At 33.6% G+C, this 14052-nt stretch overlaps 2 protein-coding genes and 1 pseudogene across 2 annotated transcripts; all 3 read left to right on the forward strand.

Moving 5' to 3' along the window:
- The first annotated feature begins 1630 nt into the window (after positions 1-1630).
- LOC106454687 (uncharacterized protein C24B11.05) lies at positions 1631-4009 on the forward strand. The gene is made up of 9 exons (XM_013896798.3): positions 1631-1854; positions 2425-2506; positions 2605-2670; positions 2752-2849; positions 2942-2979; positions 3073-3160; positions 3238-3513; positions 3588-3653; positions 3742-4009. The coding sequence occupies exons 2-9, from the start codon at positions 2467-2469 to the stop codon at positions 3895-3897; spliced, it is 828 nt and encodes a 275-aa protein (XP_013752252.2). The 5' UTR covers positions 1631-1854; positions 2425-2466; the 3' UTR covers positions 3898-4009.
- A 1449-nt stretch (positions 4010-5458) lies between these two features.
- On the forward strand, positions 5459-7419 carry LOC106451049 (annotated as a pseudogene).
- Positions 7420-10412: 2993 nt separating this feature from the next.
- On the forward strand, positions 10413-12560 carry LOC106451048 (expansin-A3). The gene is made up of 3 exons (XM_022719240.2): positions 10413-10665; positions 10815-11133; positions 11990-12560. The coding sequence occupies exons 1-3, from the start codon at positions 10503-10505 to the stop codon at positions 12297-12299; spliced, it is 792 nt and encodes a 263-aa protein (XP_022574961.2). The 5' UTR covers positions 10413-10502; the 3' UTR covers positions 12300-12560.
- Positions 12561-14052: the final 1492 nt, after the last annotated feature.

Raw genomic sequence — 14052 nt, forward strand, 5'->3', positions numbered from 1 at the left:
ACTATGTTACAACTATTTAAAACTGAATCCGTGACATTCATGTTCCTTATTTTTAACACCCCGTGACATTCATGCTCAATTATCTATATTTCAGATATTTTTATATTCGGATTCCGATCAAAATTTTATATTTTAATGTTCATAAAATGTATAATATAAAAATTTTAAAATCTTATTTTCATTTCACAGAACTGATATATTCAAGTTTTGAAATATGGATATCCTAAAAGTTAGATATTAATGGTGCCTAAACTATATTGATTTGTAAGAGAATGATTACTAGTATACCGGAAAGTCAAAACAATAACTAATTGGGAGTGAGTGATGAATGTTATTTGTACTATCCGAGTTCTATAAAAATAACTTATCATAGGAAACAAAACCGTGTGGTACAAGTCTTCTTATTGATCAATTATATTTTGATAGCTTTGTTGATCAATTATTGAAGCGTTTGTTCGATAACAAACACACACAAATACTAATCAAGAATAATAGAGAATGCGAAGATGACAGCTCATCGCCCTAATTTTTTTTGTATTGGTCTCTCATCAATCATCACATGTTTCTTTTGTTCAATTTTGGTCGTTGATCAATAGCTAGCTGTATCTAGCTACACCACCACACACATGATTTCGATGGAGTATATACTTTATAGCTGTGTTACTGTTCTCAATTCATATAAACAATCAAATAAAGTATAGCAAAAGTTGTTAAGTACTAGTCGCAAGAAGCAAGATCGTAAACTAAGTCTCTTTTGTGGTGAACGAGACAAGAGATCACTTATTTTTTGCTATCTCAAGACTTTTACGCTCTGCATTAAGGTGGTTGGGAACCTGATTGGACAAGAACCTAATCCCGACTGGGATATAACTCTGGTGTGCCTCCTGACGGGATCTTTTGACAGACTGACATTCATACTACTGTGCCTTGTGCTGCAGGTTACCATCTATTATATATGGCGCAAGCCGAATGACATGAAGCACACTAACTCATCAAGGCCGGTCGATCATATTGCTAAACTGGTGGACAAAACGGTCAGGAACCGTTTCTCCTCCACTGGATATATTTTGAAGCCAAAACCTACGGGGTCTGATAAGAAGATGGTTTGAAGCACATATCATTTTAAAAAAATTTGGGCTCTGTTTCTATTCTTTAAACTATAAAAGCTTTAGGTGTTGTACATATATTCTTTTACGGTGATCAATAAATTTAAAATTTCATTAAAAATATCGTAAACTAAAGTATTTATTGCCTTTTAAAATTTGTAATTCTGTTGTTACTCTCTCCAACTATTCTTTTAAATATATACTTATACGAAGTAAACATTTAGGATATAAATTTCATAAATACATTTCTGAGAATAATTTATGATGGCATCGAGCCAGTGACGAACCGATAATTTAAAGGTAGGTATTTGTGTTCAGTGTTCGGCTTGAACTGTAACTTTTGCATATTACATACTTTATTAGATAAAGTATGTATATTATAGTTGAAAAATAGATGATAAGCTAATTTTTGTAAAAGGTATCGTCTAGTTTCGGTTGAAGCAAAGAAAATTTCGTTTCAAATTGAACACGTTACGTAACTGTATATATAAAATTAGTAGTTTATATTACAGAAATTATGAGAAATACAAAAATGAGAAGCATTCTGTAACTTAAAAGAAAAATAAGAAATGGGAAGCACGTAACATGTTATGGACGTGAAAAAGTCGAAAACTGCGTTTGGCTTTCTCCTCTATATAAAGCATGTTGCCTCTAATCTTTCTCCTTCCCTTTCTTCTGCCTAACTGCCTTGTTTGGCTCTCACCATTTGACATCTGCGTTTTCATTAGCTGTGTCTCTCTTGCATCAGGTCCGATAATATATATGCTTCTTCCCTTTCCTTTGATACGTTTTTTTCTACATTTTATGAAACAACAGGTTATATGCATTTATTCAAGAGTAATTATTGTTTCTATTTCTCTTCATCGTCCAGATGATAGAACTACATTGTGACTAGCCTTTGTTAATTAATATACATAAAAGTTCCCAACCACGCCACTATTTATATTAGACCAACTTTAGTTTTAGTTTTACTATTTCGTTACGTTTTGATTATTTCTCTTTCTTTATTTTCCTGAGTCAAAACATATATCATTTTGTTTCCTAACGTTTTTAACTTCTCATGAAATATAGTATTAATTTTACAAAAATGAAATATATTATTCTTTCATTCGTTTGCTTTATTTAAACGTTCCAATCATGTTTTGATTTAATTAGTGTGAAACTGAAACCAGTCAATCAAAACATAATCCCCAGACCCATTGAGAGTTAAACTTGAATACTTTGGCTGTTTTACTCCCATCATTTTTGTCTGAATCTCTTTTTCCTCCCCTTCTTGAATAAGCATGAGGTCAATGAATTAAGATTCTCTGTTATAAAGGTTCTCGAGGAGTGAGTAAAATCAGCGACTCATCAACTTAAAATGGAGATTGAGTACCCCAAATATGATACTCTTTTATTTGGTAAGACGCAAATTCCTCTGTTTTTGTTTTTTTCCTCAAGAAAATTACTCTGTTTTTCTTTTCTCGAAAATGTGTAATATTTTGTGTGAATTTTGCAGATCTTGATGATACCCTTTATCCATTGAGCTCTGGGATCGCTAGAGAATGTGGACAAAACATCAAAGGTGACTTTCTTCTTTCCATATAAATTTCTTGTGCCACAAGTCATACGAGTATTGAGGCTTTGGGATTGACTTTTTTGGTAGATTACATGGTGGAGAAACTTGGAATCGACAAGAGTAAGATCTTAGAGTTGTCTAATTCACTTTACAAGAATTATGGAACTACCATGGCCGGTCTCAGAGTAAACCTTGCTTCTCTCTTTTACTTCAATTAAACCACTTTAATTATCCCATAGGTTGATTCTTAATCATGTTTCAACATAATCATTTTCAGGCCATAGGTTATGACTTCGACTATGACGAGTATCACAGGTGTATATATATATATATATACACACATAAGCTCTATCAATAATATAACAAATCATATATTGATTCTAAAATTTATCATACTTTTTTGAGCAGTTACGCGCACGGGAGGCTACCTTATGATAACATCAAGCCAGATCCCATTTTAAGAACTATTTTACTTAGCCTGCCTCTTCGCAAGATCGTAATGTTTCTTCTACATCTAATCATACCTACAAAAGTTACACGTATAGATTATATGAATCTGTCACAATTTTGCAGATATTCACGAACGCTGATAAGTTACACGCAGCTAGAGCCCTAGAGAGGCTAGGGTTAGAAGACTGTTTCGAAGGAATAGTTTGCTTTGAATCATTGAACTCTACTAACCGCGAACAAATTCATGACAACGATGAGATCTTCGACATCATCACATATTTATCGTCTGACCATGAACATCCACTTTCTGGTTTGCCTAAAACACCAATTGTCTGCAAACCGTCTGAAACCGCGATAGTAAAGGCTATTGAAATCGCCAACATTGACCCTAAAAGAACCGTGAGTGTCAAGCTTTGGATCCTGTAGAGACCCGTTTGTTTACTTGGACATTAACCGGGTTTTTTGTCTTGTAGTTGTTCTTCGAAGACAGTGTTCGAAACATTCAAGCCGGTAAACGCGTCGGTCTAAGTACCGTTCTAGTGAGTTAATTAAACGTTTATTCCTCTAAATAATTCAATCATGGAGAGTGAACGGTCGAGATTAATGGGTTAATTGAACAATGAATAGGTGGGGACTTCGCAGAGAGTGAAGTGTGCAGATTATGCGGTTGAGAACATTCATAACCTGAAAGAGGCTTTGCCTGAGCTCTGGGAATCTGAGGCTAAGCCTGAAACAGTTAGGTACTCCGGCAAGCTTGCCGTTGAAACTCCGGTTATAGCGTAATCAACACGCATTTCCTTATTTGGAAGGTTCCGGCAGAGAATTATTGTTATAGTTTCTCTTTTGTAATAATTTCTGCCTTTTGTTTTGTAAATAGCATCTTCCTCTTATGTTATTAAGATCAGTTAATTAATAAATAAATAAATATTAAATAAGAAAATCTAAATGAGATGTTATGCAAATGGATATAGGAAAAGAAAGATATATATATATTTAAGCCAAGGATGATTTAACGAGAGGAAGAAATATATGAAGCACTGAAGCAGTCTCGAACACACTCCTGCATTTGAAATTCAGTGTCCCGTTAGACCATCTCCAATAGTTTACCTCATTTTTTCCCTCAAAATGAAGTAAATTCAAAATGAGTTTGTGATTTGCTCCAATGGTTCCTCTCATTTTCTTCCTCAAATTTTATTATATGCATTTTTCAACTTTTTATATATTGCAATGAACACCTTTATTTTATAAGATTTTAGATTATTCTCACTTATTTTTAAATTATACAAACCAAACTTCAACTTGTAAAAAGCAAATATTTATTACATTAATAAAAGTACATAACAACATACAAAGTAATAGTAGAATTTTACTTAGACAGTACTATTACTATATTTTTTTCCACGAATGATCAATAAATGCTTAAGTTTGTCTTATGTTTAGAGTTGTTAAATGTTGTATTAAGTTTGTTGTGTTTTTTTTTAACTTTGTATTAGTTATGTATCTCAATGGTATTGTTTTCTATTTTATTTTTAAAATTATATAGTATAATTTATAAAATTATAAATTATAAATTATATTTTAATAATTAATTATTGGTAATTATATTTTAAGAAGTTTAATCAGTATATACATATTGGGTATAAAGTTATAAAAGTTATGTTTAGTGTTAATGTTTTGTTTATGCATAAAATAAAGATTATCATAAAATAAATGATCATTATGTAAATAAAAAAAGCTTGACATCAAAATGAGGTTGTGAATAGTGTTTCCTCAAATTTGATGGAATACTGTTCATATATTCATTTTTTTCCTCAAAATGATGTACCATTGAAGATGAGTTTCCCTCATTTTTTGATGTTTTTCCTCATTTTGATGCACCATTAGAAATGCTCTATAATAAACCATAGAATGTATGAAAACATATCAGACTTTAGTGTTTACAATTTATATAGTACTAGTTGACAAAAAAAAAAATACAATTTATATAGTACTATTTCGGTGAAGGCAGTGTCTATACAAATATAATGACATGTTTTCTCCTTTCATATTTATGAATTTCAGTGTTGTAAAGAATGTTTAATATTTTTTTATCAAACATAACACATTGCATACAAAGATGGATCAATTAGCATGGAGTAATCACGACCTTCATATAGTAATGGTGAATTCAGTTTCAATCGTTTTAATAATTTTTTATTATATTTTTGGCAAAATAAATACCATCGGGCTATATATTAATACACGAAATCGCACTTTTTAATAGATTGTCCGTGGCCCATGTTAAAATCAAGCCCATTTCAAGCATGCATGGGAATAGAAAAATATTAATTCAAAAGCTAAAAGTTGACGTGGCGAGAATCAGAGAAACGATAAGGTGTGTCTCTCACTCACTCTCTCGTCACCGTCAACCAAACTCCACTCAAATGGCGGCGACGACGACATTCTTCCGTCCACTACTTCCTTCCAACAGTTACAAATCCAGAGCTGTAGTAGACTCACCGTTTGTCTCAGTTCCTCGCTCCTCCATCCCGTATTCTTCGCCTTCTCTCCAGCTTCGCTCGCTTGTTTCGGATCATCGGAGAAAGTCTAACGGAAAGCTCAGAAGAGTATCCGACATTGTTTCCTCCGCCGCAACAACTGAACCTCTCACCGTCCTCGTTACCGGTGCCGGTGGAAGAACAGGTTCTCTCTCTCTGATCTCTATCTCTCAGACTGTTCAGTGGTTTGATGAGTTTGTGTTGACAACATGGCAGGGCAAATTGTGTACAAGAAGTTGAAAGAGAGGTCGGATGAGTTTGTGGCGAGAGGTTTAGTGAGGACGAAAGAGAGCAAGGAGAAGATCGGTGGAGAGGATGAGGTGTTCATCGGAGACATCAGAGATCCTTCAGCCATCGCTCCTGCTGTTCAAGGGATCGATGCTTTGGTCATTCTTACGAGCGCTGTGCCGCAGATGAAACCTGGTTTTGATCCTAGCAAAGGAGGGAGACCTGAGTTTTACTTTGACGAAGGAGCTTATCCTGAACAGGTGACTACATTATACTTAGCTTTTGTTATTACTAACAGTTAAATCTCGGTGCATCAATAAGAAATTCATGTGGTAGAGTATTATATTTTGGTTTATAAAAACCTCCTAGGACATAAAAGAAATATTGTTTTTTAAAGTGTATAAATATGGGTTTAAGAATTTGTAAATTAATCATTTCCGTTACTTATAAAAAAATATTATGAGGCGTGTTTGATTCAATGAGTTTTTTTCTCTAGTTTTTTTAGTATTCTTGAGTTTGATTATCGGTTTTTAAGTAGATAAATACGGGTTTAAGTGTTTGTAAGTTAATCTAGAACGGATGTTTACTTTGATCGAGTTTTCTCTCTATCTTTTTTAGAGTGTTATTGAGTTTAATTCGCAGCTTTTTTACAATAGTTTTATTCCTTATATCTTTTTTTTTTCAGGTTGATTGGATTGGTCAGAAGAATCAGATAGATGCTGGTTTGTATTCATCTCTTTCGAGTTTTCTGTTTTGAGTGTTTTTAGTCAAAGAGTTGATGATGATCTTGTCTTTCTTAAACCAGCTAAGGCAGCAGGAGTTAAGCAGATTGTTTTGGTCGGGTCGATGGGAGGAACGAACATTAACCACCCCTTGAATAGTATTGGCAATGCCAACATTCTGGTGATCTCTCTCTCTCTCTTCTTTCTTTGCTTTCTTTAACAGAGAAAATGAGTTTCACAAAATGTTTCATAATCCTTAAGCATCATTCTGAAAATTCATAGGTTTGGAAGAGGAAAGCAGAGCAGTACTTGAACTGATTCCGGTATTCCATACACCATCATCAGGTACTTTTTTGAAGCTAGGCTTATGATTCAGGTTGCTATGGCGGATTCTCATACTACAATGCTGCTTGTGAAATCAGGGCGGGTGGTTTGCAGGACAAGGAAGGTGGCATTCGAGAGTTACTTGTCGGAAAAGATGACGAGCTTCTTGAGACTGAAACAAGAACAATTGCAAGAGCTGATGTTGCAGAAGTCTGTCTTCAGGCGTTGCAGCTTGAGGAGGCCAAGTTCAAAGCACTTGATCTGGCCTCAAAGCCTGAAGGAACAGGCACTCCAACAACGGATTTTAAGGCGCTTTTCGCTCAAGTAACTACTCGGTTCTGATCTTTCGTTCGTTTAGTGTTTCTTTTATCTTTATTCTTCTAGTAGAGTCGTATGATTAGACACTAAGAGGAGTGAGTTCTTTGTGTGACTGAACCGGCTTATTCTATATCTGAAGGGGTCTTGCCCGAGATAACATCAAAAGCCTTTGAATATATTTAGAGATCATCAAAACTCCCAAATAGTAATGGGGGACCACAACTAGCTTAGATTCCAAGCTGAATAGTAACAGATATCATCTGAACTAGATGGTCCTTTTATGTTACTACAAGGTCAAGCCTTGGACTCTGGTTATCTTGATCGATCACAAAATCATTGTGGTAGAACGTGTGGACCTTATGCATGCAGCGATGTCTTCATAATGCTAGAGTTTTTTTCGTCTTTATGATACGATTTCAACATGTTCACGTGAAAGGCCCGATATATCAACTAGTGGTAGATAGTTTAAGCATTACATCTTAGCAATAAACCCAAACAAACTTCTCCTACATTGATTGCATATGATCTCCAATAACTACAAGATTGGATTGATATTTATATCACTAGGGTAGAGATAGTTTTAAATGATTCAGCACTCTTTCGAGCAATCAAGACACCAAGAGATTAGCCAACTACAACTTGCGTTAAACAAGATTCGAATCTTTTGAGTTCTCGATGGTGTCAGTAAAGTTAAGTCAATTATTCGGCCTATCGTTAAAAGTGTGACAAAAGAGAAGGTCGCTTTTATTCTTATTTTACAGTAGCGGATGCCTTGAAATGAAAGGTCTTTGTGTTTCCATGTCTTTCATTTTTGTGAACTCGGGTTTTTATTGGATATTTGGATCGTTATTTTTGTGTATCGAATAACACATGCAATATGAATTCGGGTGGCGATAAAACGACGAAAAATATTATCTCCTAGACCTTGATTGATAGAACATTAGCATTAGCATTATGTTTTACGTTATTCAATCAACAATTGTTAGAAAAACAATTAGAGAAAATTTACTAAATATTAATGTTTTTCAAATGTTTTCTAGTCAATGCTCTCATATGAAGTTTTTACAAGAGCATTTGTATTTATAATTTATAAAATTAAAAAAATATATATAATTAATTCATTTATTTTATTTAATAATATCATAAAATTATTTTTATATCCAGAAAATAAAGTTTTGATTTCTAAAATTAATTTACATTAAAAATATTTTTTTTTAAATTGTATTTCACATTTAAATATAATTTAGTTTATATAATTTAATTTATATAATTTAATTTATATAATTTAATTTATTTTAAATGTGAAAATTATTTTTAAAAGTAGATATTTTAATTATAAAAATTATTTTAAAATAATAGTTTTCGATATAAACATAATTTTTAGATTATTAATAAAATAAATTAATTATTTATCTTTTTAATTTTATATGTTAATAAATTTATATATATATATTAGAAATATATTTATTAAAAATAAATATATTATATGTTATATACTAATTTTTATAATAATTTTAAATAGCATATTCATACTGATATACCAATCATCTTATTAAACATTTTAGTGAAACCATACAGCTCCTGCAGTATACTGCTACTGCTCTACCAATCAAGGTCCTAGTCGCTTTTAATTTTAACTTTAAACGACAAAAATATTTACCGATTTATTTATATAAATTTTGCCCTAATTCAAATTTTCTTTATCTATATCATATTTAGTGTTATAATGTATTAACTATAATTCGATATATATATATATATATATATTTATAGACTTTCTCCTTTTTTTTATAAACTTCTCGAAAGCTAAATATATTACCTAGGCTTTCTAGTTTTAATGGTAAAGTCTTTCTCCTTAAGATAAATGTGTCTTGTTCGAATTTCATCAGATGCGAAGAGATGGTTTTTATCAATCTGTTATAATTCATAAATTATAACTTACAAAGATTATGAGTTTCAGCCTAAAATTTCTAAAATTCAAAAATCAAGAATTAAATAGATCCTGACGAATCATGGTTTTAAGAGTATAGTTATTTGTAGCTTTTGAGTTGGAACTTAAAAATTAGATTAGGATTGAAAGATTTAAAAAATTTCTGTCCACTTATTATCTAGAGTTACTAGCTGATCTAATAATGCGTTTGCTCTTACAATTTCTATAGGTAAATGTCTTTTGGCATATAGCCTTCCAAATTTATATACGTAAACCTTTTTTTTTTACTTTCCATTTCAGCATATCACGTCGTAGTCCTGAAAAAACAAAAGGTGTACTATTTTTGGAGCGTACTCGATCCCACATGGAAAATGGAAGTTCAAATGGAAACTAGTGACCTCAATTATTGTAAAGAGTAACACAGAGCTGCTCTAAAATCATCTATCTAGAGACTTAAACTTACAGCTCACATGGGCAAATATAAGTTTGTAACAGTTATATATAATAGACAATCCCACATGCTCATGTAACACGATAATTCAAGAAGCATGGCATTCAATCTTTGCGGCCCTATCTCATAAATTTAATACTTTATTATTGTTCAGAAAGGAAAATAATAAACAATATATATTTGCTGCAAACCTAATATATTATCATGTCGACCTCTTCTACCCACATGCTCTTAATGTGATGCTCGATTCGTTTGGCTCATTTATAATATGTGTTCACAAAATAATACATATACAGGAAAATCCATTCACGTATATTAACCTGCGGTGCGACTCATTAAACAAACTAAAAACATGCGTGCATGCGTAGATAATGGCGAATAAAAACATAAGCCATATATGCTCTGTAACTGTAACAAAGCGAGAAAATTTTACGTGACTGTGTTGGGCATTCATTGTTGGTTTAATTTGCTCGATATTTCGACGTTTTTGGTTTAAACTATATATGCAACCAGATTTTCTAATTCTGGTTTAAATCTGGTACAATAAAAATATGAATTTGGTCTTGAGTCCCAGTTTATTATATTTAATTTTGGTTGGATTATATCTGTTACAAAGATAATTGATCACCGCTTGGTTTGGTTTAGTAACGGTAGCTCGGTTTGGTTTCGATGGGACGGCCCATAAAACCAGCGAGATAGGGCAGCATTTACTTTCCGATCCTGTAAATCTTGAAAACTACAGAAAATTTACCCAAAACTTATTGTAAGATAAAAAGATCCCACCAGCATCACTCCCAATAAATACCATTAGACCTTCCCGCTTTCTCTCAGCCATATCCAATACACAACTCCCTCTCCTTCTCTCTCTTATCATCCCAATGGCGGCGACTGCGTTTGGAATCCGCTTCATGTGGTTAGCCGTTACGGCTTCCTTAATGTTAACCGTTACAAACGCCAAAATTCCTGGCGTTTATACCGGTGGACCGTGGCAGAACGCACACGCCACCTTCTACGGGGGCAGTGACGCTTCCGGCACCATGGGTATTATTTACTTTTTTCAATAATATTATTCAAACCTTACTAAACCCACCATTATCATTTTCGTTAAATATGTACATAAACCATAAAAATGATTTCTAACTTTTATTTTTCTGTTCTCTGTTTTTGTGTTTGGCGTGGTGTTATAAAAGGCGGTGCGTGTGGGTACGGGAACTTATACAGCCAAGGATACGGTGTGAACACGGCGGCTCTGAGCACTGCCCTGTTCAACAACGGTTTCAGCTGTGGCGCTTGCTTCGAGCTTAAGTGTACTGACGACCCGAGATGGTGTGTCCCCGGGAATCCCTCGATTCTCGTGACGGCGACGAACTTTTGTCCACCGAATTTCGCTCAGCCTAGTGACGACGGAGGATGGTGCAATCCGCCGCGAGAGCACTTCGATCTCGCCATGCCGATGTTCCTCAAGATTGGTCTGTACCGAGCCGGCATTGTCCCCGTCTCCTATCGCAGGTATCTCTCTTCTGTTCTTGTCCGTACTGTTAGGGTTTTGTCGGCTTCCATAATTGTTGGGGACTCGATAGAATTTAGATAAACAAATAAAAATAATATAATGCACAAACTATACAACAATTACTGCATGTAAATCGTGTTAGGATTGACAAAAAAAAAATCGTGATAGGAAGATGGTTAGAAGATAAATTGTGTGTTTATTGTAAGAGCATCTCAGATCCAAAACACTGTTATAGTGTCAAGATTACACCTACCATTTTAGTGTGATTTCAACATTAAAATTTTTTTCATCTCCAATCCAACTTCAAAACATTATTTTAGTGTAATTTTTAAACTAAATCTCTCCAACCCAAGATTAAAATTTACACAATTTTAGTGTAATACTATAATCCTACATGGAGATTTAAAACCTGATTATTAAACTAAAAACTCGGGGAAATGTAACATATAATGTTGATTTTTTTTTTTGAACAACTTTAACATATAATGTTGATAAAACCAGAAAAATCGTGTTAAAATAAAAAAATATGTAGCCGTGATGCGTTCCAAAAAAAAATGTAGCAGTGTTTTTATAATGTGTTTTTTTTCCTCTAGGCTTATGTCACTTCTGGAAAACTCTTATGTTTTCAGACGTCAGAAACTGAGAACATCACTCTCAGTTCTGTTTTCTTGCTATAAACAAATTAAATATTAATTTATTATAAATTTATAAGTGAGATTTATTTATATTATTTTCGTTATCTTTTCGGGAAAACAAGCAGGACATGTGTGCACAGTAATCTAGAGATCCATCTCTCTCTTTCTTCTCTTGTTTTGTTGTTAATTATTTTGTCTGAATCTGGCTGTTCCTCATCAGGGTACCTTGTCGGAAGCTAGGAGGGATAAGATTCACTATTAACGGTTTCAGATACTTCAACCTCATTTTAGTAACCAACGTCGCTGGTGCCGGAGATATTAATGGAGTGAGCGTGAAGGGATCGAAGACGGATTGGGTGAGGATGAGTAGGAACTGGGGACAGAACTGGCAGTCCAACGCTGTCCTCATTGGCCAAGCTCTTTCTTTCAGAGTCACCGCCTCTGATCGCCGTTCGTCCACCTCATGGAACGTTGCTCCTCCCTCGTGGCAGTTTGGTCAGACCTTCTCCGGCAAAAACTTCCGAGTCTGAACCCAAAAGATGAAGTTTATTTACAATAATACTTGCATGCTATTTTTAATTTTTGTATGAGAGACAGAAGAAGAAAAAGAGAGATCATCAGACATTTTCCAGCCCTGGGTTTTCTCTTAATTTTCTTGGGAAAATTCTGGTGGCTTTGGGAAATTATTTCCCTTTTAATGTTTGCGATTACGAGTGATTTGTTTTTGTTTGGTTATTTTTCTTTTTATTGTTTCGTTGGTGGCATTTTCTGCTAATAAGCGAATTTCTTTTCTTTTCGTTTTTTACGTTACACACGAGGTGGAAACAGTCGATGTTCGAGTCGCATGGACCGTGATCCACTCAACCCAATATGTAATGGACCATTGGGCTAAGTTTCTTTTATAGTGTTATAAAATCTGAAATATTTATAATTTTTGAAACCACGGCTACTATGTGACCCCGTGCTTTGAGTAAATCAGTTGTAATTTTCATTAAGGTTGCGATTTTAAAGGTTTATTGGCCCAAAAGAGATGGATTTGAGTCTGGGATGTTATGTAATCAATGCATGCGATTGCATATTTTAAAGTGAAGACTGGTTGTATTTGTACTTGTGATTTATTTAGTGCATGTGCTGGTTTGGAAGATACTATGCTTTACTTTTGACTTTATTCTTTTTTTTACCATTTACTAGCAAATTAGCATCGCCTGTTGTTCGTTGAATGATCAGGATGATCCAGTGGTCGCAAGCAGCGAAGCTCAAGAAGTCCAGTAAAAACCGAAAGAAGTCTGAAATTACGTATATTAATTTTATGTTGTAGTGAATGTTTTACGACCACGTAGGACTGTGTGAAGACGTTTTTATGACATATGTTTTCAGTAAACTTACATGACATTAACCTAGCACACGGGAAATAGAACCAATGATTGTGGAGATCCAAAGAAATTACAATTATTGAGCTGGCCTCATCGTATAGGTCCACGGATAGATATTGACGCACGTGTTATAGAACGTTCAAACTTGTCTCGTAGAAGTGTCATACGGCAGCATCATCAATTATCCATATGATTTGACGGTGATGGTGAAGTTGAAGTGCCAATAAGTTCATAGAGGATCACATTGTCAGAAGTTTCAAATGTGGAAGAAATGGTTCTGGTTCAGCGAGAAATAGTCTTCTAATCTAAAATGTAACTAAGCTTCGAATAATTACGAAAATCATTAGGCGCTACTTTTCTTATAACCTTAATTAGACAAAAATATTTAATCACATGGGTTTGTCTTCCTCCCATGTTCTTAATCTTCCAGTAATCATATCAAACACACAAGACTATTTGAATCATTCTTAAGTCCACTTCATAATATAACAAGGTAAAATATCGGTTACGTATTCGTCTCTATCTAATAGTTTGGATATCCACACCGACCGTACATATCTTCTATCAATATTCAGATACGAGAATGACATCTACCACACATGTAACAATTATAAAATTAGATCTCCGATGATTTTTCTTAACAGTTCCCACAAATCCTTACATAGTATTTTTTTTGTCAACAATCCTTACATAGTAAAAAGTTGATAATTCGTACATGAGATATTCATATTCAACCTTAAGAATTTACAGTAGTTATAATATTAAACTAGCTCAACTGTAGTAAATAAATAAAATTTAAACACTAAGGACAGAATTTGTTTTTCAGCCCATTTCCCTGAAACTAAGGAATGAATACAAAATGGAAAATATTAACTGTCATATGGAAAAAGTATCATAAATAGTAAAAAGA

This window comes from Brassica napus, chromosome A5 (assembly GCF_020379485.1).
Source record: "Brassica napus cultivar Da-Ae chromosome A5, Da-Ae, whole genome shotgun sequence".
NCBI classification, from domain to species: domain Eukaryota; kingdom Viridiplantae; phylum Streptophyta; class Magnoliopsida; order Brassicales; family Brassicaceae; genus Brassica; species Brassica napus.